At 50.4% G+C, this 24,235-nt stretch overlaps 1 protein-coding gene across 7 annotated transcripts in view; it reads left to right on the top strand.

Annotated features, from left to right (window-relative positions):
- The first annotated feature begins 828 nt into the window (after window positions 1-828).
- Window positions 829-24,235, top strand: part of LOC138102176 (centrosome-associated protein CEP250-like) — a 26,861-nt gene continuing 3,454 nt past the window's right edge. The window contains exons 1-12 of one of the 7 annotated variants that reach the window (XM_068999920.1): window positions 829-898; window positions 1,156-1,236; window positions 2,448-2,554; window positions 3,014-3,173; window positions 3,762-4,074; window positions 4,583-4,710; window positions 4,974-5,094; window positions 5,688-5,839; window positions 6,321-6,917; window positions 7,427-7,567; window positions 7,932-8,048; window positions 23,886-24,235. The exon at window positions 23,886-24,235 is cut by the window's right edge and continues 1,959 nt beyond it. In XM_068999920.1, the coding sequence (XP_068856021.1) occupies window positions 884-898; window positions 1,156-1,236; window positions 2,448-2,554; window positions 3,014-3,173; window positions 3,762-4,074; window positions 4,583-4,710; window positions 4,974-5,094; window positions 5,688-5,839; window positions 6,321-6,788 (1,545 nt within the window). In that variant the 5' untranslated portion in view covers window positions 829-883 and the 3' untranslated portion in view covers window positions 6,789-6,917; window positions 7,427-7,567; window positions 7,932-8,048; window positions 23,886-24,235. Of the gene's footprint in view, window positions 899-1,155; window positions 1,237-2,447; window positions 2,555-3,013; window positions 3,174-3,761; window positions 4,075-4,582; window positions 4,711-4,973; window positions 5,095-5,687; window positions 5,840-6,320; window positions 6,918-7,426; window positions 7,568-7,931; window positions 10,020-10,472; window positions 12,639-23,885 lie in introns of those variants that run through there. The other 6 variants (XM_068999919.1, XM_068999915.1, XM_068999914.1 and 3 more) reach the window with 6 other exon arrangements.

Consider the following 24,235-nt stretch of genomic DNA (forward strand, 5'->3'; position numbering starts at 1 on the left):
GTAAAGAGCATGTGGGTCAAACCCTGCTGTCTTGGGAATGCTGATCCTGTCAGGAAAACTAATCCACAAACACCAGAGGTTTATGTCCAAAAAGGAGACAGAGGAGTCCCGTTACTTTATTTGAATGAAGGGAGAGGTCATGGGCATTTCCCACGGGTCTCTCAGATTGTTAGAGGACGCAACCTCCTTTTTATCCTAATTTCCCAGCCGCATTTCCCTCTCTCTTTCCCCATTGGCTGAGGTACTTGAGAGGTACAGACTTCCCAAATCGGCTAATGCAGACCCCCTTCTAATGTATACCCCCCCCTTTTCTTTTCCTATGGAATTTATGGTTCTTCCCACTGCTTCTTTTGTCTCTCAGTCTCTATCTTTACCTATCAGCAGACCAACAGTTTGTCTGTAAAGACAAATCTATCTCATTCCTTTCAATCCTTAAAGCTGATGCTGTCTGGACCCACAACTTTGAGCTCATGTTACAAGCCAGGCCCCTGCCCAGCTGCCCAGCAGGGCTGTGGGGACATGGGGGTGGCAGAGCAAGTGCCAGGGCCAGCAGGGAGCTGGGATGGGGGCAGAGCCAGGGGAAGGGCTCTCCCACAGCCCCTGGAATGTTGGGGTTTGCACCCTGGCAACTGTCAACAGCCCCTGGAATGTTTGAGATGTGGACTCTGCAGCTGCCAACAGCTCTTGGGCCTTGGGGTTTGGACCTCTCAAAGGCCAATGGCACTTTGATATTGTGCTATTGACTCTGCAAAGGCCAAAGACCCTTGGACATCGGAGTTTGGCCCCTGCAAAGCCAATGGCCTTTGGATATTGATGTTTAACCTTGCTACTGGCAACATCCCCTGGCTATTGGCATTTGCACACTGCTCATGCCAAGGGGCAGATGGAGACCCAGCGGGTGAGGAAGCTGCTGCTCTCCCTGTGCCAAGCCCAGTGCGGGGCTGGCTGGGCCTGGGCTGTCCTACAGGGAAAGGTTCCCTTTGGGAATAACAAGGGATTAACAGTTGGCTGCTCCAGAGTTGGCGGCAGCTTTGGTGCTGGCTCTGGGGACAAGCCTGGGAGGGAGCAGGGGGCTCCTGGCTTGGAAGCATTTAAGGGTGACTCCCTCAGGGCCAGCCATGCAGTCTGAGTGTGCTCTTACCTGTGCTCCTCCAGGAAGCTCGAGGGCTCGGAATGAGCCAGCGGTTCACTTCCCAAATACTTTCTCACCAGCGACTCTCCCCAGGAGCCCCTGAGGTGAGTATAACTGTGCTGAGCTGGCTCGGGACCATTTTGCAACGGGATTTAGGGAAGGCAAGTGCAGGAAGCCTGGAAGGGAGAAGCTGCTCTGCCATGGGTCTCCTGTCTGCTGTGAAGGGGGCTCGTGTCTCTGTGCCTCGTTTCTGTAGCCCTGTTTTCCCCCAAAGGAGACTTCTCTCCTCCGTTGGCTCCACAAGGTCTGTGACAGGGACTCTGTAGAACGGTAGCAGGAACCTGACCTCAGAGGGCCCTATTTAATTTCAGTGTAATCCCAGGAATAAATGCACTAAGCACAAACCGTGCTCAATGTAGAAGTGGATTTTGTACACTTAGCTGGATTTTGGAACTGGTTCTCCATGAATGGACACCCATTCTTGTTGGGATCAGAAGAGACACCTCAGGGGTCCATTCACTCAGCCAGCTGAGGCCCGCCCTTTCTTGCCTTGGCATTTGTGGTCCTGCACTGCCCTGCTGGTCTCCCCAGCTCTGTCTTCTACTGCTTTTGTCTCCTTGATGCCCACCCCGTCAGCAAAGCTTTGGCCTTCAGGGGAGCTGTCTCTCTGCTTGCTGCTTCTCCCAGCTCCCTGGAGCCATCTTCCCTGCTCCTTATTGGTCATTTGTGCTCTTTCCCTGCCTGCTCCTGCAGGCCCTGAGAGAAGAGTTTTCTGCCAGGCAGGGCTCAAACAATTTCCTGCTAGTGGGCATCAAAGAGGAAATGCATCTCCTCCTTGAGCAGAGGGAGGCTCTACAAAAGCAGGTGAGTGAAACAGCAGTGGCACCGCAGTCATCCAGCGGGTGCTCTGTGCCCTTCTTGCCTTTCCATGGCAGAGCAGCAGCTGAGGGAGTGATCCCTGGGGCTGCCTCGTGCTGTGGGCTCCATGGCAGCTGCTCTGAAGGACCATCAGTGCTCTGCTGAATCTCAGCTGCTGCCCTGGGCAGCTAGGCTAGCCCTCTGGGCTCTTGACCAGCAACCACCAGCATGGATTCCTGCTGGCCTCTTCCTGCTAGCCTTGGTGTGGGAAGTGCTTTTCCAGATGCCCTTGGTGACCCAATGAGAGTTCAAAACAAGTTGTCCATATCCATTGTGAATCTGGCCCTTTCAGGACAGGCAGAAATGGAAAGCTGTCCTTTGCCTTTCCTCACAGTGTCTGCTGTGGCCGACAGGGAAAGGCTGTAGCCTCTGACCACTTTGTTCTGTTGGACTTGAGGTGGGAGAGTTGACATCTCGGCTGGCAGCCCCCAGAGAGTCCCAGGAACTGATTGTCCACAAAGCTCAGCAAGACAGGAGTGAGGCCCTGGAGAGGGAAAAAGCCAGGTAAATGAAAGCCTGTGGGACTCTGCATTGTGATGAATGGATTCCCTCTTCCTAATCTTTGCATCTGCCAGCATTTCCTAAGTGGCAGAGCTCTGAACCGTCCATGCAGATGTGTTTCATTCTCTGGATGTTGTGCTTCATTTCTTTTGAGCCTTCAGTTGCAGTTTTCCTAAAGACAAAGGCTTTTGGAGTAGCTCTTTCCCTCTCAGGGGGTGTTCTGTTTTTCGGTCGGTGTCTTAACCCTGCCCAAGCTGCAGTGCAAGGAGCTGGGTACATCCGTCAGCTCCACCTTGGCTCCGGGAATCTGAACCCTTTGGGAGCTGGATCAGCCTGGTATCCTGATTCCTTTGCTTGGCAGAAAAATGTTAAACCCACGATTTCTGATCTAAGCCAGATTCCCCTCTGAGGAACCCAGGGACACAAATGTCTCTCATGGCCATCTGTTGCCTTGTTCTGCAGGCCAACTCTAACTCTGGAAGAGAAGGAACTGAGCCTCAGAAGCCTGGAAGAAAACAACCTGGCCCAGATCAAACAGGTGTCTCAGCTTTATTCGGCTCTTCACCGGGGTGAGCAGCTCCTCTCAGACCGCATAGGAGAACTGCAGGAGCTCAGCACCCAGGTAACCTGTGCACTGATATCCCCTTCTCCAGGGACACACACCACCACCTTCAGCTTGGAGGCCCCAACTGCTTCCCTCTCCCAGCAGCTTCCACTGCTGCCGTGTTTTGCCTGGGGCTGCTGCTGCACCCCGAGGCCAAGGCTGGCTCTGGTGTCTCCTGCCGAGAGAGACACAGGTGTTCCCCTGCTCTCTTCTGGGTCCCAGCAGGAAATCTCGGACCAGAAGCAGGAGCTTTGGAGACTCCTTTGGAGCTTCTCCATCCCTCTGTTAGCAGTGTTGCCCCAGGCAGAGTTTGCGCCTGAGCCAGGCACTGAGCAATGTGGGGACACAGGCGTGGGTATGGCCGGCTGGGGAAGGCACTTCCAGCACAACCAGCTCATCCAGAGTTTAGAGCTGCCCCATCAAGGATGCCCATTGCTTCCCTTTCTTTGTTTTGACTTTGTCTCCATTGGAATCCTTGGCTTTGCCCCTTCTGTGTCTGGTGTGTTTTTTGCTTGAAGTCCTTTCTCCTTCGTTCCTCGCCCTCCTGCCTGCTCTGCTGCCTTAGGAGCAGCCCTGTCCCTGAGGCTGTGTGCATCCATGTTCCAGATCCGCTCCCTGCAGGAAGCAGTGCTGGAGAAGGATGCTGCCCAGGCAGCTCGAGAGGAGCAGCTGTTGCGGGAGCTGGAGGAGTCCCGAGCAGGCAAACGGCGCTTGAGGGACTCGGTGCAGGTGTTGGAGGCTGAGGTCTCTGAGCTGCGTTTGAGGCTCCGTAGCTCAGAGAACAGAGCAGAGGCCTTGGCCGCACAGTGTCAACAGGCCAGCAGTGCCCACTGGGAAGCTCAATCCCAGCTGGACAAACTGCTCTTGGTTCTCCACCGCATGATCAGGGACAGCAGTGGCTTGGTCACTTGGAGCTCAGGCAAGTGTGGCAGGCTGGGTTAGCCCGTGTGCAGAGCCCGTGTTGGGGAGCAGGTGGAGTGAGGAGTGGCTCATGGTTATCCTGGTATGACAGACTCAGCCTTTCAGTTTAGGCTGGCTCGCGACCATTTTGCAACGGGATTTAGGGAAGGCAAGTGCAGGAAGCCTGGAAGGGAGAAGCTGCTCTGCCATGGGTCTCCTGTCTTGGCAAATCTTGGCGGCTTGACATCCCTGCAGAGTCACAAGTCCGTGTTTGTACGGGGAGAAATGATCAGTGTCAGAAGGGAAGAGGGCCTGAGTCCTGTCAAGCCACAGAGCCCGTGCAGTCGTCCTTGGGGCAGTGCTGACATCAGTGGTCATCAAAATAACGTCAGCCTGTGACACACGTCCTACTGCAAGGCGAGCTCTGGGACGATGACCAAGGCACTGCCACCTTGCAGCTAGAAAAAGGCCTTGTTTGTTGGGGACTGTGGGATTAAATCTTGAAGCAGAAGGTCTTCTCTTTTCAGAAAAGGGTCATGTTGTGAGCCTAACTGCTTCTCAGGCCAGGGATGTCCCCACAGAGCTCATGGTGGACAGAGTGGCAGCAGCCCTGCTAGACCTGTGGCAGCACCTGGAGCATTCCCAGGAAGATCTGGTAATGTGTGCCCAGTGCACCCAGAAATCCTGTCCCGCTGCCGGACTGCTGGACAAGCAGAGTGCCAAGGCCAGGATGGGTGGCAGTCCTTGTAGGGGCGTTGGCTCACTGCCATGGGGAGGAAGGAGGATCACGATCACATCTACCAGTTCTGTCCAGCTGCCCTCTCCCACCTGGGCTATTTCTGCCTTAGTGTTTGTAGCCCTTTGTCTCCTGCCAGCAGTGGCCCTGTGAGGTGATTCTGCTCCTCTTACCTCTTCCAGAATGATGTGAGGAAGAAGATTCAGGCCTTGAAGCTGCAGCTGAGCACGACGCAGGCTCAGAGGGACCATTTCAGTGCCTGCAACCAGGAGCTGCAGAAACAGCTGGCTGAAAGCCAGGAAGGTACAGCTTCTCCTCTCCCACCCACTGCCCCATCCTGTCTCGCCAGCGGGGATCTCTGATGCCACGCAGAGGAAAACTGCAGTGCCCAGAGATAGGAGAGGAGAAAAGGAACCAGCAGGAGACTTGTCCATAGCAGTGCCAGTGAAGCTTTTTTATGGAGACAGAACCCGTGGCTGGCAGAGCATCTGGCTGTGCTACGAGTGATCACGTGCAGAGGTGGTGCCTTTCAGGTGCCGTGTCTCTGCCAAGGAACTGTAGTTGGATGCCTCGGCTTGTATCCTCCAAACTCCAGGCCATCCCAGAGCCTCCAGGCTCTTGGCCTCTCTGTAGCAGGGCTGGACAGGCCTCCGTGCTCCTTTCTCTCTCTTTGACTGCCCGCTCGGCATAAGCCCAAAAACAAACACACTTCCCTATTCCTCTGAATCTTGCCCTTTTCATTCTTCTTTTTTTCTCTGCCCAGAAGTTTCCCTCATTTCTGTCAGCTTTGGAAGCCCTTGTGGGTTTAGGGCCTGGCAAACACAGCCAGGCAAAGATGCAGGATGCACATCAGTTTGCCTTTGCTTTGCTTTTCCCCTTCTGCTTCCCTGGTGCAGCGATGTGGAGGGCAGAACACAAGAACTCTCTAGAAACTGCCCCGAAGGAAGAGGCCACTGCGAGAAAGGCAGAGGCTGTGACTCTTCATGAGGACGTGGCATCTCTGCAGAGGAAATTGGACAACACGGAGAAGGAAAGAAAGGATGTGCTGGTGAGAATGGCAGATGCCACGAAGGGCCCTTTCTCTGCTTTTTTGGGGACTTCTCTTGCTATATCTAAGGAGCACCTCTTTCCAGTTCAACTTTCCTAATTGCATCCTTCTGAATGAGGAGGAAAAGGTGTTGTAGTCATGTCAAACCCAGTTAGGCCTGAGGCTGCTGATTTTCCTCCATGCTGGAGCTTTCTGCCCTTGAAGCTGGAGTTCTCAGTGTCCACACTTGGAGCTCTATTCCTCCCCAAAGGAACACTTGAGCAGAGCTCCAGAAGGTCAGGGAAGGGCAGAAAGGAACCTGGGACAGGCTGAGGGAGCTGGGAAAGATGCAGCAACAAGGGGGGGCCAGGAAAGGTCTGCAGCATCCCAAGAGGCAGGGAGAGAGGGGCAGCCCGTGCCTGCCACTGCGGCAGGAGTTCAGATCTGGTATGAAAAGCAAACAGAGATGGAATCACTGACTCTTGCTCTCCCTGTTTTGCAGCATGAACGGGACAGTCTGCAGGCAAATAAAGAAAAACTGGAGCATCAGATCAAACTTCTGGAAGAATCAGTCACAGCCTCTGAAACCCGAGCAAATACAGTGGTAGACAGGAATCGTTCCCTTCAAGAAGAACTCCAGACTATAATGTCCATCTTTCAAGTTAAAAAAGAAAAACTGGAAACACAGGAAAAGGAAATGGAGATGCTCCAGAAAGAGGCAGCAGAGGCCAAAGCTCTGCAGGAGCACGTCACTCGCATGGCTGCTGACCTGTCAGAGAGGGAGAGAGAAATCAAGTTGTACCAAGAGCAGATGAAAATGCTGGAAAAGAAGAATTTAATGCACACAGCTTCCTTGCAAAGGAAGGAACAAAACCAAATGAGAAGGGGGGCTGAGAGGGAAGCCATGAGGGAAGAGCTGGAGCATGTGGCAGCTGCTTTGAAGCAGAGAGAAAATGGAGAACGCGAATGAAGAAAGAAGGCTCAAGCCCTGTGTGCTGCCCTTGCCAAGAGTGAAGTGTCCAAAGGGACTCTAAGGAAAAAATTAACCATCCTGCAGAGAACGGCTCCCAGCAGGGACACGGACTGGTCTTGTCTACAGGTAGGCACTGGGACTGATCTCCAGTCCACTCAAATGTCCCTGAAGGATTCCAGTGATGTTTCCCATAAAGAGGTGGGAATATATATCCCTGTCAGTCCATGGCCTGCTTGGGCAAAGCAGCCAGGGCTGCAGCCAGCAGCCTTGTCTGGCTGACTGACTCCAGCCAGAGACTTCTGGCCTGCGGGAATGTTTCCTGGCACACCCGGCACGACTGACACAACTCTGGAGCTTGCTGTTCAAACCAGCTCCAGTCCAAAAGCTGGGCTTGGGGAGCTACTTCTCCCCTGCCTAGGCAAGGGTGGGCAACACGTGGTGGTTTGGATTTGGCGTGGAAAGGAATGGAGCAGCCGACCCGACCGATGGACTAAACTGAGCGGAGTTTTGTACCGAGGGCTGAACAGCAGCTGCACTGCTGGTGCTTGGAGGATGCTTCCAGAGATGGAGCGTTCTGAGGGACAGCTTTTCCGATGGTTTAAAAGAATGGAATCATCTCCTCTCTGAATACCCAGCAGGCTGCTGGAGCAGAAGGGAAGCGGCTGTCACGGCACTCAAGGAAAGGCCTGGAATGTGTGCTGGGTCTGGCTGCATCATCAGAAGAGCAGACAGAGAGGAGGGAACTCAATGCTGAGCCCACGAGGAATCCTGAGCAGGTAAAATGGGCTTTCACTGCCTCTGCAAAGCCTCAGGCTCCTCTGGAACATGATACGTTTGCCCAGGCAGCACTTTGGAGTCCTCTGCTTGCTTCCTTCCCTCTCCCCACTGTGGGCACACACTTGTGTTTTCTCTCTCCTGTGGCACCCCGTGGCCTTCACAAACACACCTTCACTCGGGTGTCCCCCTCCTTGCCCCAGTGTCCCCAGACACACACTTGACTCTCTTCCACAGCCCACAGCGAGTGCTTTATGCCCCCAATATCCTCTGGTGCAATTAAGGGTCTCTGAAGAGACATCTCCTTGCCTTGACATCCAGAGGTCCTTTTGCTCCATGTGACCCTTTCTCCCATCCAATGTGCAGGTGGAACATCAACAGAGGAGCCGGAAGGGATGTTGTAGGCGTCAGGAGAGGGAGAGTTTGCTCCCTGGGCGTGGGGCTTCCAAGGAGCTCAAGTAGAAGAATTCTTCAGTGCCTTGGGTAAGCAGCAGCCCTCCTGCTGGGGCACAGCCTGTGGGAAAGGGGTGAGTGCCCTGAGCTCTGTTCAGGGGCAGTCTGGGAGCCTCTTCCTTCCCCTTCCACAAGGACAAAGTGTTTGCCAGGGCTGGAGCTGGGGGTTGTGTCTGCCCGACAGCCGGTACCGTGGGGCTGCAGATGCTCCTGGAGTGTGGGCTTGTCTGAGCTGGGCCTGGTGCCTCTCCCAGGTGTGCCTGGCCCAAGACCAACAGCACCGGCAGGATGACATGGAGAGCTGTGCAGGGACCAGCCAGGAGCTGTCCTGTTCCTCAGCAACTGCCAGCCATTATTTTGTAATAAAGAGCTTTTTCAGGAAAAGATCAGATTCAATTTTTCACTGGCACAATGAGGCTCTTGCGAGCTGTTGTGTGATTTCCCTGCTTGAGGCCAGAGCTGTCCCTGAGACAAGAAATGAGAATTTGAGGTGTTACTGAAGTGCTTCTGGTCTGAGATTTCCCGCTGGGATCCAGGAGAGAACAGGGGAAAACCTCGGCAGGAGACACCAGAGCCAGCCTTGGCCTCGGGGTGCAGCAGCAGCCCCGAACAGAACATGGCAGCAGTGGAAGCTGCTGGGAGAGGGAAGCAGTTGGGGCCTCCAAGCTGAAGGTGGTGGTGTGTGTCCCTGGAGAAGGGGATATCAGTGCACAGGTTACCTGGGTGCTGAGCTCCTGCAGTTCTGTGCTCTGAGTGGAGCTGCTCGGCTTGCTGAGGAGCAGAACGCAGCTGAGCGGCCTGTTTGATCTGGCACAGTATCCCTCCAGCTGCTGAGGGTACAGGAGCTCCAAGCCACCCACTCATGGAACCAAGGGGCCACTGTGACACTATGGGGTCTTGTGGAAGAAAAGGGCCATAGTGACACAGCGGGGCCTCATGGAAACCATGGTCCATTGTCACACACTGGAGCTTTTGGAAACCAAGGAGACATGGAAACCACTGTGACATGATGGAAGATGATTGAACCAAGGGGCAAGGCCGCAGGGAGCCAAGGGTCCATCGTGACGCTAAGAAACCAGGGATTCCATTGTGGCATTATGGAACCTCATGGAACCAAGGGGCCATTGTGACGGTCATGTGAAAAGGGGAGGCTTCTTTGCCCCATAGTGTGGAGAGATTTGCTCAGCCCTTAGTGTTGAATTAGTCTGTCAGTGTCCCAGGAAGGCCAAGGCCCTTGTGCCCAACCAGTCTGTCAGTGTCCCCTTAGGGGGATCCTTCACTGAGCAGTCCTGCTGCTTTGGGGGATGTTTGACTGACTCGGTCAGGGAAACACCAACAGCACAAAGGAAACCCCTCAGCAGCTCTTCCCCTTTATCAGCGTGTGTTCCCTGCTGCCAGCGACTGCCAGCGCCCGGGAAGGACTCACACTGACAGTTTATGGAATAACATCCTTTATTAATATAAAATCATGACAGGTTAAAGTTCGAGGATTGTCAGTGATAGTATCTGACTGTAAAAACATACTCAAAGGACTACAGAGACAAGCTCTAATCCCCAATAAAACAAGCAGTGTGTATAAAGTATGATTCTTACCCAACAGGCATCCCTATAGGGAAGAAGACAGGTTCAGCCCCTCAACCGGTCCCAGCAGTTACTGAGGAGTCTTCCCTATCTTTTCTCCCATTCTTGACTTGCTTTGATACTATTTCTTTGTGTTTAGGTGGAGCTTGAGTGACTTGAATCAGACATCCCTTTGTTACTGATGGGTGTAACATTCTCTCACTTCGTTTTTAAAGATGCAGTCAAAAAGAATGTAGAGCTCATGCCCACTGAGGGGTGGTTGTACCTTGCGGGTGGGGAACTTTGGGATAGGGTGTGCATTAATATTACTGTTCTAGGTTTTCATGAACCAAGTTCATCTGAGGAGAGAGATTTCAGCAGAGTTGCTGGCTCAGCATCAGGACATCTTCCCCTCTGTCCCTTGGCTGACAGATGCTCTGTGGTTTATCAGCTGCAAAGAACCATCGAGTTCCCTTCCCTGCAAGGATCCCCATAGAGCCCAGCCTCAGTGTCTCCACCCCGCTGCACCGTCCATTCCATCCCCCTTAGCAGGCGTGTGTGTGGGGGGGGAATCATTGTGGGATAGGTTTCAAGTCATGCCAAGCACATTCCATGCAGGGAGCAGCAATTGTGATTTACTGTCTAATTCCCATGCTGTTATAACTCCTATCAGGATGCCAAGAGAAGTGCTCAGTTCTCTCTAATTGTACCCCCAGTTACCTGTCCCCAGTGTCCCCAGTCCTTTTCCCACAGCATGTTTCATGGATGTGATATTTAGAGAGCGAGTGAGGAGCAGCAAAGCTCTGGGTGCAGCATTTAGTTAAGGAGCAGTGAAGTGCCAGGACAGAGCCCCTTTGGAACACTCTGTGTCTCTGAGCTCCTGCTGTCCCACAGCTCCGCAGGTGCCAAGAGCCCCCTGAGTGCCAGCACCGGGGCAGCGCTGCCGACGTAGAGCCGCTCCCAGCTCTGGACCCAGTGTGGACATGCTGGGAGGGCAAGAGGGAGCGGGGCAGAGGCACCACTGCGGCCAGAGAGGCTGCGCTGTCCAACCGAGACTGGAAACAGCACCTGGGAACTGCCACAGGAACGGCCTGGGAACCGCCCAGGAACAGCCTGGGAACCTGCGCAGGAACCCACCCTGGAAAACCAGCCCAGGAACATCCCTAGCACTGCCTGGGAACCACCCAGGAACCTGCCTGGGAACCCACCCCAGGAGCCGCCCTAAAACCGCCTGGGAACCCACTCGGGAACCACCTGGGAACAGCCTGGGAACCCAACCCAGGAACAGCCCAGGAACCACATGGGAACGCATCCAGGGAACCACCTCGGGAACCCACCCCATGAACCTCCCTAAAACCTCCTGGGAACCCTCTCTGGAATCTGCCCAGGAACCACCCAAAAAGCCACCCCAGGAACCTCCCTAAAACTGCCCAGGAACCACCCAGGGACCTACCTGGGAAATCCCCAGCAGGAACCACCTGGGAACCTACCCAGGAACCCATCCCAGGAGCTGCCCTAAAACTGCCCAGGAACCACCACAGAAGCCCCTCTGGGCCCCACCTCAGAAACTACCCAGGAACCCCCCTGGAAATGACCTGGGCACTGTTCGGGAACCACTCTAGGAATGGCATGGGAACCACCCAGAAACCCGGGGAACATGAAGAAACTCCACGCTTAGCAAATTTTCTAGTTACTATTTACTGTGCAAATGGAGTCCCTGGAACAGAAAGAGGCATCACAGCACATCTCTGTCACACTGGAGTCACAGTGGCCGTGAGGGGGTTGAGAAAAGTGTGGGATCTACTCGAAGTAGCTCATGCAATGGGTGCTCATCTAAGATGTGCCTCTCTAAGCCTACCTATTTGTTTCACAACACTATGAAGGCCACAGAGGATTGGGAAAAAACTCCAGCAAGAAGTCCAGTCCAGTTCAGTTATTCTTGAGGAGCTTTTCCAGGGTCAGCACAGACTTTCTGTTCAGCACCATCATCCCGAGCACAGCAGTGCTGGAGGCGATGTTCAGAGAGGGGAAGGAAGGGGCTTTGGTTGTAAGAGGGTGTTCACCATCATGGTCCCAGAGCAGAGCAAGCAACCACCACGGAGAGGGGAATCTCCATTGCTGGGAGCTGCCAAATCTGGAAAGGGCAAACTCAGCGGAAGAAGTTCCATTTTCTTTGTCCTCTTTTCTCCATGAGCTCTTCTGATGGTGCGAGGCAGAGAAGAGCTGAGGTGCCAAACCCGCTGATTTCTGTCAGGCTTGAGCAAATCTCACCCATGTCATGTTGTTGGGGGCAGAGGCTGGGCTCTGCAGGGCACTGACAGGAACATCCTGGAGGCATGTGGGGGTTTCTGAACACAGGGCTCTGGGGCGTGCTGGAGGGCACCAGGGATGTCCCAAGGGGACAGGAGGGCAAAGGGGGCCTGGAGGTCCTTTGGGAGCACCAGTGTGCCCAGGACGGAGCTGTCCCCATGCCCCACAGGGACACCCAGAGCCTTCCTACCCAGTGGTGGTCACTGGGCCCTGTTCCTGAGGGCAGGTTCCATGTAAACATCACTGGGAGCTGTTGCTGGGGGCAGGTGCTGTGTCCCAGGGGAGCCCTTTGTGAAACCCCACTGCAGCCCCTGTGGTCAGTGTCCGGCAGGACAGGGACAGGACAGGATGGGAGCATGGAGCTGGCGAGGAGCCTCCGCACACAAGCCTGTGACCTTCCCTGCTTCCTCAGCAGCCCCGTGGTGCTGAGGTATTTCCCCAAAGATTCCCACTTCCCCCTTCCCCACTTCCAGCCTTTTTATTTCTCCCGCAGGATGGAGAAGAGATCCCTGAGCCAGCCCAGGGTGGCCTGCAAGGAGGACAGGGCTCCCCAGGAAAGCAGCTCCCCAGTCAGTCAGAGGAGGGAAAGGATCTAATGAGGATTCCCTCAGTAAGAGCGAGCAAAGAGGGAAGAGCCCAGAGCCCAATCCCTGCCCTGTGGTGGGGCACGGGACAGGTGGTGTATAGAAGCCCCCCTCCCTCCCTGGTGGCGCTCTCGGGGGACCCAAGTCCTTGTGATGGAGAGTGCAGCCCACAAGGTGGATAACAGCACTTTCCGGGCCCTCATTACAGAAAAAGAAATTGCTAAAAACATCAGGGAAACGACTAAAAATTCTGCTCCAGGGCCAGATGGAATTACATTGGGGGATCTTTCTAAAATGGACCCCAAATACTCCTGGATGATGGAAATCTTCAAACTCTGGATTGTATCAGTAACTATCCCAGATGTGGGGAGGGAATGCCAAACAGTTTTAATACCAAAATCTAACAAACCGGACCACCTGAGAGATATTAATAATTGGAGACCTAGCACCATTTGCTCCATAGTTCTCAGACTGTTTTCCAGAATTATAACAGCAAGGCTGACCAAGGCATGCCCCATTCATCTGAGACAAAGAGGTTTCTTAAGAGCAGCAGGATGTTCCGAAAACTTGAAACTACTACAGCTATTAATAAGAAACCCAAAAAAAGAGCTCAGAGAATTAGCAATAGTATTTGTGGACATTGCCTTTGACACTGTGAGTCACCACCATATATTAATGGGTCTGAAACAGAAAGAGGTGGATCCACACGTTATACACCTCATGAAGAACACGTACAAGAACATCGATACATGCATTACCACCAAGAACGAGAAGTCAGCTCCCAGTAAGATTCTAAAAGGTGCCAAGCAAGGTGATCCAATGTCATCTTTGTTATTTAATGTTGCGCTAGACCCTCTGCTCTGTGAACTTGAAGCTGAAGTTAAAGGATACCAACCGGGCAGAAAGAGCATTACAGCGATGGCCTTTGCAGACGACCTAGTATGGTTAAGTGACTCCTGGGAGGGCGTGACTAAGAACATCGTATTCTAGAGACCTTCTGTGATCTAACTGGTCTCAGAACACAGGGAGAAAAGTGCCATGGCTTTTACATCAAGCCAACAAAATGCTCCTACACCATCAATGACTGCCCAGCATGGACTGTTAATGACACTCCCCTCAATAGGATTGACCCAGGAAGTTCAGAGAAAAATTTGGGCTTGCAGAGCAATCCCTGGACTTCCGTAACTAACTCAGGACTATCCACAAAATTGGAGGAATGTTTACACCACTTAGATAAAGCTCCATTAAAACCTGTTCAGAAAATGGACATTCCAAACAGACACCATCCCTACACTAATATACTTGGCAGACCACACGGATGCAAAGCAGGGTTCCTTGAATCCTCTGACCTACAAATTCAATTGACTGTCAAGGAATGGCTACACTTAACACCGTGCACACGTGATGCCGTCCTGTACTCCAGCATGAAGGATGGAGGTTTGGGTATCACCAAATTGATGGGCCTCAATCTAAGTATACAGGCCCGAAGATTACGTCGACTTGCCCAGTTGTTGGATGATGCCTTAAGATCGTTCCTGAAAGAAGAATGCTCCGATCAAATCTACAGGAAATTACGGATAACAGCTGGAGGAGATAAAGAAAAGATCCTGTCCATATGGGAGCCTAAACCTAAGACAGAACTGCTGGATGGTGCAGGTGATGACACAACATCAGAATGGGAAGTAGCTACTCTGAAAGCTCAGTATCTGTGACCATGTAACCAGAGGAAAGAGGAATTTACTAAAGGGAAACAGCTGGTATCCCAGGGCCCTAGTATTACAAACTTTGAGGAGGATAACATCAGCAATTTCTGGATCTTTAGATACAGAGGCATACCTCACAGAAAAGTAATAACAGCATTGCAGCTGAGAGCCAATGTCTACACCACAAGAGAGTTCCTTCCTGGCAAGAGGAAGACAAGATCAGTGCGTCAAAAGCTGCAGGCACTGCAAGGCTGAAAATGAAACGTGCTCCCACATCATCAGAAACTGTGCAGTAACACAAAATGGCAGAATTAAAAGACACAACTACATCTGTGACTAAATTTACTGATTTGGACCATGGTGGATGGGCCACCTATACTTAAACCAGAAAAGGAACATATTTGAAAAGATATGCTCAGTAATTAGCCTAATGCATCATCATCTAATTAATGATGCGCATGAATGGAACTGTCCCTACATACAATCCAGCAAAACCACAGCCAAGGGAACGGGCTTGGTGGAATCAGAATCAGAAAGAAGACCCTGTTGAGCCTGACTCTAGTCTGGTGCTCTGAAAAGACATGAGAGGTGTAGAGTAAGTGGGAGACTGGGCGCACGCTCGGCGGTTCAGGGTGACCCACCTGCCAGTGTCCCAGGCGTCAGTGAAGTACCACTGCTCTGACAGCTTTTTCACTGACCCAGTGAGGCGGGGAGGGGAAGCGAGCCCCGAGGGGGGCTCTTGCTTCTGGTACCAAGCAGAGGGAGTAACTATGACTCTCCTAAAATGAGGGCACAGTTACTAACTGGGCTTAGCTGCAGAAGCTGCATCTCCACGTGGCCCCGCTGGATAGCCTCTGCGCTAACAGAGTCAGCTTCTGCCCCAGTGTGAGAGAGGGTGTAGTTGCTACCCCTCCCCATCGCTTGGACTCCACCCAGTGGGAGTTTCATCATCTTGCTGAAACAAATTGTTTGGCACAGGTATCCTGCTGTTACCCAGAGCCTTGTCCATGGACCTAAGTTGGATACAGTTGGCAGCATGGGCGAGGGCCAGCTGCTGACTTTGACTGCCCTCACTTGGAGTGTCACTTACTGTTTGCCCGATTTGTGCAATGGTGCAGTCAATGACTTTGTGGTACGTATCAACAGCCACTCAAACTGACCCTTTACATCTGAGGGTCAGATTGGCCAATGCTGTTCCACCTTTACTCTCTGTGTTGGGAGTTGAGGGGCTCAATCTGGTGTGTTTGGAGTTTGTAAACTCCTCGATTATGACATTGGAATCCGTCTGGGAAATGTTTGGGAGGGCTTGGCTGAGTTCCCAGAGCCATATGAGACCTTACCATCTTGGCCTGCTCAGGATGATGACATTGAGTGTGGTCAAGGAGAGCCAAAAACACCTGAGGCTCTCCCCGGGACCAGCGAAGGGAGGGCACAGGCTGCAACTCCTGTGGTGTCCATCCCTGACAAAAATCCATCTTGCCCACACTGTTTTACCCAATTCAATCGGATGCTGGGACTGACTGAACATCTAAAGAGGACCCATGGGCAAAGAAAGATCTTTTTTAAGTGCTCCCAATGTGGTAAACAAAATCTTAAGTACCACAGCATCGCCTGTCACATCCCACGATATAAAGGGAATGTAGGTGTGGTTCCAAGGGGTGACTGGGTTTGTGAGGTATGCCAAAGAGGGTTCTCAACCAAGATAGGCCTGGGCCAGCACAAGAGGTTGGCGCATCCTCTTGTGAGAAATTTGGAACGGATTGTTGCCTCCCATCCTAAAGAGACGTCAGCAAGAGGAGCCCACAAGAAGCTGCGGACTGAGGAGGAAGAGGGTCTTCTGAGTCCATTGGTGGTGAAGTATGGCAGTAACAAAAACATCAATAAATTAATTGCGGAGCATATTCCATCTAAGACATCGAAACAGATAAGTGATAAGAGACACCTTCTCGTCAAATGTCCCTCTAATGTGGTTCCATCAGAAATAGAGGGCGATCCTAATGTGGGGAGAGAAGAGCCTCCCCAGTCTGTTGACTTGCCAAAGAAAGGACAATTGAAGCTTCACTACTGTGATATCATCAGAAAATGGTTATCAGCAGGCAGATTCGCTAATTGTGAGGGAGCCTTTGAGAGAATTTTGGATGGGCAAGATCCGCAAGGAGTGGCCAACAATGTTTTTGAAGAGTGCCTGAGTATGCTTTGCCAGGTTACAAAGGCAGCCAGGGACCCAAAGTCACGAAGATCCCATGGTCAGAGAGCATCCAAAACGACAACTAATTGGATGCAAAAGAGAGCTAGAAAGAGGGGAAAATATCTTCAATTTCAGAAACTGTTCTGTCTGCATAGAGGGAGACTAGCACGAGTATTTTGGGTAACACTGAAGCCCTGAAATACCATCTGGTGTTGTCCATTCCGCTTTTAAATCTAGATGAGAAACACCAGTTAATTTTAGGGGCCTCAAGTCCTTTCTGCCACATAAAGAAGCAGATAACACTGTTTTTCAGGCCCTAATTATGGAGAAAGAAGTAGAAAAGTATGTTAAAGAGATGAGTAAGACCTCTGCTCTCAGGCCAGATGGGATTGCGTTGGGTCACCTTGTCAAAGTGTGTTGATGGAGATCTTCAACCTGTGGCTTGTGAGTGGAACTATCCCCAATGTACTCAGGGACTGACGGACAGTCTTGATTCCGAAGTCTACTGATCCGGATAGACTCAGTGACATCAATAGCTGGAGATCTATCACCATTGCTTCCACGGTGCTTAGGTTATTCTCCAGAATTCTAACGGCAGGATTGACCCAGGCATGTCCCATTAACTCCAGAGAGAGGGGATTTATTTGTGCTGCAGAATGTTCCAAGAATTTGAAGCTGTTACAACTCATGATTAAACACGCAAAAAGGGAGCACTGAGAGCTTGGTGTTGTATTCATGGACATCGCCAAAGCCTTTGACACCATATGTCATCTGCATATTATTAGGGGTCTGGTTCAGAGAGGGGTTGATCCCCATGTGGTACATCTGGCTGGTGAAATGAACAAGAACATCACTACATACATAGACACCAAAAAAGAAAAGATGGACCCTATTAAGAGCCTTACTGATGTCAAACAGGGCGATCCAATGTCACCGTTGCTATTCAACCTAGTGCTTGATCCCCTACTATGTAAATTGAAATATGCTGGTGAAGGTTTCCATCAAGGAGCATTGAAAATTACTGCCATGGCCTTTACTGATGATTTAGTGCTGCTGAGTGACTCTTGGGGATGGTACCTGAGTGAATGTTTAGATCCTGGAGAATTTTTGTGAACCTACTGGTCTCAAAATACAGGGAGAAGTGTCATGGCTTTCCTAAAGTTCGCTACCTGAGACCTTGCAATTGGCGGGAATGTGAGTTTAACAAGTGGAAACAACTGGTTGCCCAAGGCCACAGTATTGAGAACTTTGAGAATGACAACGTTGGTAATGGATGGTTAACACGGTATAGAGGCATACCTCACAGGAAGTTGATAACTGCGTTGCAATTGAGGGCTAATGTCTACTCCCCAAAAGAGCTCCTGGCCAGGGGTAGGCATGATGACTGTGTTAGATCTTGCAGGCATTGCGGTGCTGATTGTAAGACATCCACCCATATAATCGGGAACTGTGCAGTTTCTCAGGAGGCCAGGATTAAGAGACACAACTCCATCTGTGAGACCCTTAGCTGTGAAACTAAGAGAGAGAATTGACTGTGTTCCAGGAACCGCATATAAGGGACAATGACAATGAACTGTAGAAACCTGATTTGATCTTCGTTAAAGAGGGAAAGGCATTCATGGTTGATGTGACGGTTAGATATGAGCACTGTAACTTGTCACTGAAGGATGCTGCTGTTGAGAAGGCTAAGAAACACCAGTGCCTACTCAAACAGATTTGAGACTTTACCAATGCAGCAGACATTGTCATGGGCTTTCCCATAGGAGCACGGCGGAAGTGGCACAATAAAAATTCTGAGTTGCTACTGGCCCTAGGTCTCTCTAAGATGAGGCAAGAGAAGACTGACCGGGCCCTAGCATCCAGAGCACTCCTCTCCTCTGCTGATATTGTACATATGTTTGCAAGCAAAGCTTGTTCAATTGTACCCATTGAATAAAATGCATCTTGGCTGTTTGACATCACTTGGACAGTGGGTTGGGCATGTGGGAAGGGTCTGTTCTTTCGCTCATACTGTGTCACCCACTGCCCATATTTGGATCTAAATTTTCTGATGTTGGACTAGGTAAACGGGCCACCTTTATTTCACCTGGAAAAGAAACATATAATTTTATATGTGTATTAAGATGAGGGCATGGTGACTAACTAGGCTCAGCTGCAGAAGCTGCACCTCCTCGTGGCCCCTCTGGATACCCTTTGTGGTAACTAAGTTGGCTTCCGCCTGAGAGAAGGGCAACAGTTACCTCTCCCTATCACTTGAACTCGCCACCCAGCGGTCGTTTCACGATCCTGATGAAACAAAATTGTTGGTACAGTCTGTGTTGCTGTTGCCCAGAGCCTTGTCTACGGGCCATGTTGGATACAGTTGGCAGCATGGGTGCAGGCCAGCTGCTGACTTCGACTACCTTCACTTGGACTGACTTACATTAATTATCTGGCTTGGAACAATGGTACAATCAATCAGAGTGCTCTACTTATAATGGCCACTCAGACCGACCCCTCAGATCTGAGGGTCAGTACAGCCAATATTGCTCCATCTTTACCCTCTGTGTTGGGAACTGAGAAGCTCAATTTAGTATGTTTGGAGTTTGTTAACTCCACAATTGACTATGAGGCAGGAATCCAACCAGGTGAAAATTGGGAGGGGCTGGCTGAGTACCCCGAGGCATATGAGGCTTTGTCATCCACGCCTGCCTGGGGTGGAGAAACTGGGTGTGCACTTAAAGATCTTGGAGATACAGATGAGCCAGAAATATCTGTAGCTCTCCCTGGGACCAGCATGGGCGTGACACCGGTTGAAACTCCTGTGGTGTCTGTCCCTGACAAAAATCCATCCTGTCCATGCTGTGATACCCAATTCAATTGGATGCTGGGCCTGATTGACCATCTAAAGAGAGCCCACAGGAAAAGAAAGATCATCTTTAAGTGTCTCAAATGTGGTAAGGAAAATCTAAATACCACAGTATCTCCTGCCACTTCCCACAGTGCAAAGGAAATGTGGAAGTGGTCCCAAAGGGTGATTGGATCTGTGAAGTATGCCAGAGGGCTTTCTCCACCAAGATTGGCTTGGGACAGCACAAGAGGCTGGCGCATCCTCTTGTAAGGAACCTGCAACAAATTGCTGCCCCCCATCCAAAGGAAACATCGGTTAGAGGAGCCCACCAAGAGGTGTGGACTGAGGAGGAAGAGGCTCTTCTGAGACAATTAGTGATAAAGTATGATGGTAACATCAATAACTTAACCGCAGAGCATATTCCATCTAAAATGGCAAAGCATGTATGTGATAAAAGATGTCTTCTAAAAGTTCCCTCTAAAACTGTTCAACCTGATATAGATGGCTAATGATCCTAATGTGGGGAGAGGAGAACATCCCCCATCTGCCAAATAGCTGACAGAGGGACTGCTATAGCTCCATTATTCATGGGCCTTGAATCCTTCCCTTCACAGAAGGAAGCAGGTAACACCGCTTGTACGGCCCTAATTATTGAAAAAGAAGTGGAAAAGAATATCAAAGAGATTAGGAAGAACTCTGATTCGGGGCCACACAGGATTACGTTGGGCTGTCTTGTCAAAATGCATCCCAGGTATTCCCTGTTGATGGAGATCTTCAATTTACAGCTCATAACCAGAACTATTCCTGCTGCACTGAGTGAATGCCGGTCAGTCTTGATCCCCAAGTCTACCAAGGTGGATAGGCTTAATGACATCAATAACTGGAGGCCTATCACCATTGCTTCCACGGTGTTTAGGTTATTCTCCAGGATTTTAATGTGTGGACTGAGGAGGAAGAGGCTCTTCTGAGACAATCAGTGATAAAGTATGATGGTAACACCACTAACTTAACTGCAGAGCATATTCCATATAAAATGGCAAAGCACATAAGTGATAAGAGACATCTAGCAGAAGTTCCTTCTAAAACTGTTCAACCTGATATGGAAGGTGATCCTAATGTGGGGAGAGGAGAACATCCCCCATCTGCCGAATTGCCAAAAAAGGGACCACTAGGGCTCCATTATTGTGATACCATCAAGGAATGGTTATCATCATGCAGATTCATTAATTGCCAGAAGGCCTTTGAGAGAATTTTGGAAGAACAAGATCTGCAGGTGGTGGTGAACAATATCTTTGAAGAATGTTTTGGATGTCTGAATATGCTATGTCAGATAACAAATGCCACCATGGATCAGAAATTGCAACGGTCCCAAGGCGTGAAATCTGTCAAAATGTTGACAAACTGGGTGAAAAGGAGAGCAAAGAAAAGAGGGAAATATCTTCAATATCAGAGACTGTTTCATTTGCATAGACGGAGGTTAGCGCGTATTATTTTGGATGACAGTGAAGCCCTGAAATGTGAAATACCTCCTAGCATTGTCTACTCTGCTTTTAAATTCAGATGGGGAAACAACAGGAAATTTCATGGGCATTGAATCCTTCCCTTCATAGAAGGAAGCAGATAACACCGCTTGTAAGGCCCTGATTATTGAAAAAAGTGGAAAAGAATATCAAAGAGATGAGGAAGAACTCTGCTCCTGGGCCACACAGGATTACGTTGGGCTGTCTTGTCAAAATGCATCCCAGGTATTCCCTGTTGATGGAGATCTTCAATTTATGGCTCGTAACCAGAACTATTCCTGCTGCCCTGAGTGAATGCCAGTCCATCTTGACCCCCGAGTCTACCAAGGTGGATAGGCTTAATGACATCAATAACTGGAGGCCTGTCACTATTGCTTCTATGGTGTTTAGGTTATTCTCCAGGATTTTAATGGCAAGATTGACCAAAGCGTGTCCCATAAACCTGAGACAAAGGGGATTTATACATGCAGCAGGATGTTCTGAGAATCTGAAGTTGTTACAACTTATTGTCAAACATGCGAAAAAGGAGCACAAAGAGCTTGGGATTGTTTTCGTGGGCATTGCTAAAGCTAATTTTTAGCTATTGCTAAACAAAGGAGTCCGGGAAGGGTGGGCGTGCTTCAAAACAGAGATCTTGAGGGCACAGGAACACTGTCCCCATCTGCTGAAATATAACGAGTCAACAAGGCAAATGTCCAGTCTGGAAGTGCAAGGAGCTTTTGAAGGAACTAAGGAATTAAAAGAGGATGTATCATCTTTGGAAGGAGGGTCAGGTATCTCAGGAAATATTTAAGAAGGTTGGTAGGACATGTAGAAAAAAATTAGAGAGGCCAATGCTCAGTTAGAACTTAATTTGGCAACTTTTGCAAAGGATAATAAAAGATGTTTTTACAAATATATTAATGGCAAAAGGAAGGGTAAGAACAACCTCAGTTCTCTACTGGCTGCGGGAAGGAATTTAGTGACCGCAGATGGGAAGAAGGCGGAGGTGTTTAACACCTTCTTTGCCTCAGTCTTTAGCGGAAAGACGGTTTGTCCTCAGGACAACTGAATTCCTGGGCTGGTAGATGGTGTCAGGGAGCAGAATGGCCCCCCTGTTATTAGCAGTCAGAGAACCGCTGAGCCGCTTGGATGTTCGTAAATCTATGGGACCAGATGGGATCCATCCCAAGGTGATGAGGGAGCTGGCAGATGAGCTTGCTATGCCACTCTCCATCATTTATCAACAGTCCTGGCTCACTGGTGAGGTTCAAGATGACTGGAAGCTGGCCAGTGTGATGCCCATTCACAAGAAGGGTGGGAAGGAGGATCCTGGAAATTATAGGCCAGTCAGTCTGACCTCGGTACCCGGTAAGGTAATGGAACAGTTTCTTTTGAGTGCCATCACACAGCACCTACAGGATGGCCGGGGAATCAGACCCAGCCAGCATGGGTTTACGATCTCCTTTTATGACCAGGTGACCCACCTGGTGGATGTGGGAAAGGCTGTGGATGTTGTCTATTTGGACTTCAGCAAGGCCTTTGTCACTGTCTCCCACAGTAAACTGGAAAAGCTGGCAGCCCATGGCTTGGACAGGTGCACTCTTCGCTGGGTTAAGAACTGGCTGGATGGCCAGGCCCAGAGAGTGGTGGTGAATGGTGCTGCACCCAGTTGGTGGCCAGTCACTAGTGGTGTCCCTCAGGGATCTGTGCTGGGGCCAGTTTTATTTAATATTTTTATTGATGACATGGATGAGGGTATTGTGTCTACCATTAGTAAATTTGCAGATGACACTAGGCTGGGAGCGTGTGTCAATCTGTTGGAAGGTAGGAGGGCTCTGCAAAGAGACCTGGAATGGTTGGATAGATGGGCAGAGTCCAATAAGATGAAGTTTAGCAAGTCCAAGTGCCGAGTCCTGCATTTTGGCCACAATAACCCCCAGCAATGCTATAGGCTGGGAACAGTGTGGCTGGACAGTGCGGCTGGACAGTGCCCAGGCAGAAAGGGACCTGAGAGTACTGGTCGACAGCCAACTGAACATGAGCCAGCAGTGTGCCCTGGTGGCCAAGAAGGCCAATGGCATCCTGGCCTGTATCAGGAATAGTGTGGCCAGCAGGACCAGGGAAGTCATTCTTCCCTGGCACTGGTGAGGCCGCACCTCGAGTGCTGTTTCCAGTTCTGGGCCCCTCAGTCCAGGAAGGATGTTGAGACGCTTGAACACGTCAAAGGAGGGCAACAAGGCTGGTGAAGGGCTTAGAACATGAGCCCTGTGAGGAATGACTGAGAGAGCTGGGGTTGTTTAGCCTGGAGAAAAGAAGACTCAGAGGTGACCTTATCACTCTCCAAAACCACCTGAAAGGTGATTGTAGTCAGGAGGTGGTTGGTCTCTTTTTCGAGGCAACAACTGACAGAACAAGAGGACACAGTCTTAAGCTGTGCCAAGGGAAATTTAGGTTGGATGTCAGGAAAAAGTTTTTTACTGAAAGAGTGATAAAGTACTGGAATCATCTGCCTGGGGAGGTGGTGGAGTCACCATCCCTGGATGTGTTTAAAAAAAGACTGGATGTGGCACTCAGTGCTATGGTTTAGTTGAGATGGTGTTAGGGCATGCATTGGACTTGGTTGATCTTGAAGGCCTCTTCCAGCCTGGTGATTCTGTGATTCTTTTGACACCGTATATCATCAGCCTATTATAATGAGTCTGATGCAGAGAGGGGTTGACCCCCACATTAAACATCTTGTTGGCAAAAGGTACGAGAGTATCTTTATGTACATCGACACCAAAAAGGAAAAGACGAATCCTATTAAGATCCTTCTTGGTATCAAACAGAGTGATCCAATGTCATCCTTGTTATTCAACCTGGTGCTTGACACTCTATTATGTAAATTGGAGAATCTTGGCGAAGGCAACTGTCAAGGAAGTTTCAAAGTTACCGCCATGGCCTTTGTGGATGATTTATTTAGTGTTATTGAGTGACTCCTGGGAAGGCATGTGTACAAACATCAAGATCCTAGAGACCTTTTGCCATCTAACTGATCTCAAGACACAGGGGGGGGAAGTGTCATGGCTTTTACATCAAGCCAACTAAAGACTCTTCTTATACCATCAATGACTGTCCAGTGTGGGTGATAAATGGCACTCCCCTTAATATGATCGACCCCACTCACTCTGAGAAATATCTTGGTTTACAGATTGATCCCTGGACTGGCATAGCAGATAGAGGTTTATGCGAAAAACCAGAAGATTGGCTCCATCTGATTGGTGATGCACCACTAAAGCCTCTTCAGAAAATCAATATACTGAAAACTTATAGCATCCAGAGGTTGGTATACCTTGCCGACCACACTGAAGTAAAAGTTGGGCTCCTCGAATCCCCTGACTTGTTAATTCAATCTTCTGTCAAGGAATGTCTTCATCTTGCACCAAACATTTGTGATGCTATCTTGTACTCGGGTTGTAAAGATGGTGGTCTGGGTTTCCTCAAGTTGGTGGCACTTTGATGAGGCCAACAGCTGGTCTGGGGGACCTCACAGGGTCAGAC

The sequence above is a fragment of the Aphelocoma coerulescens genome, unplaced genomic scaffold (genome assembly GCF_041296385.1).
Source record: "Aphelocoma coerulescens isolate FSJ_1873_10779 unplaced genomic scaffold, UR_Acoe_1.0 HiC_scaffold_63, whole genome shotgun sequence".
Lineage (NCBI taxonomy): Eukaryota > Metazoa > Chordata > Aves > Passeriformes > Corvidae > Aphelocoma > Aphelocoma coerulescens.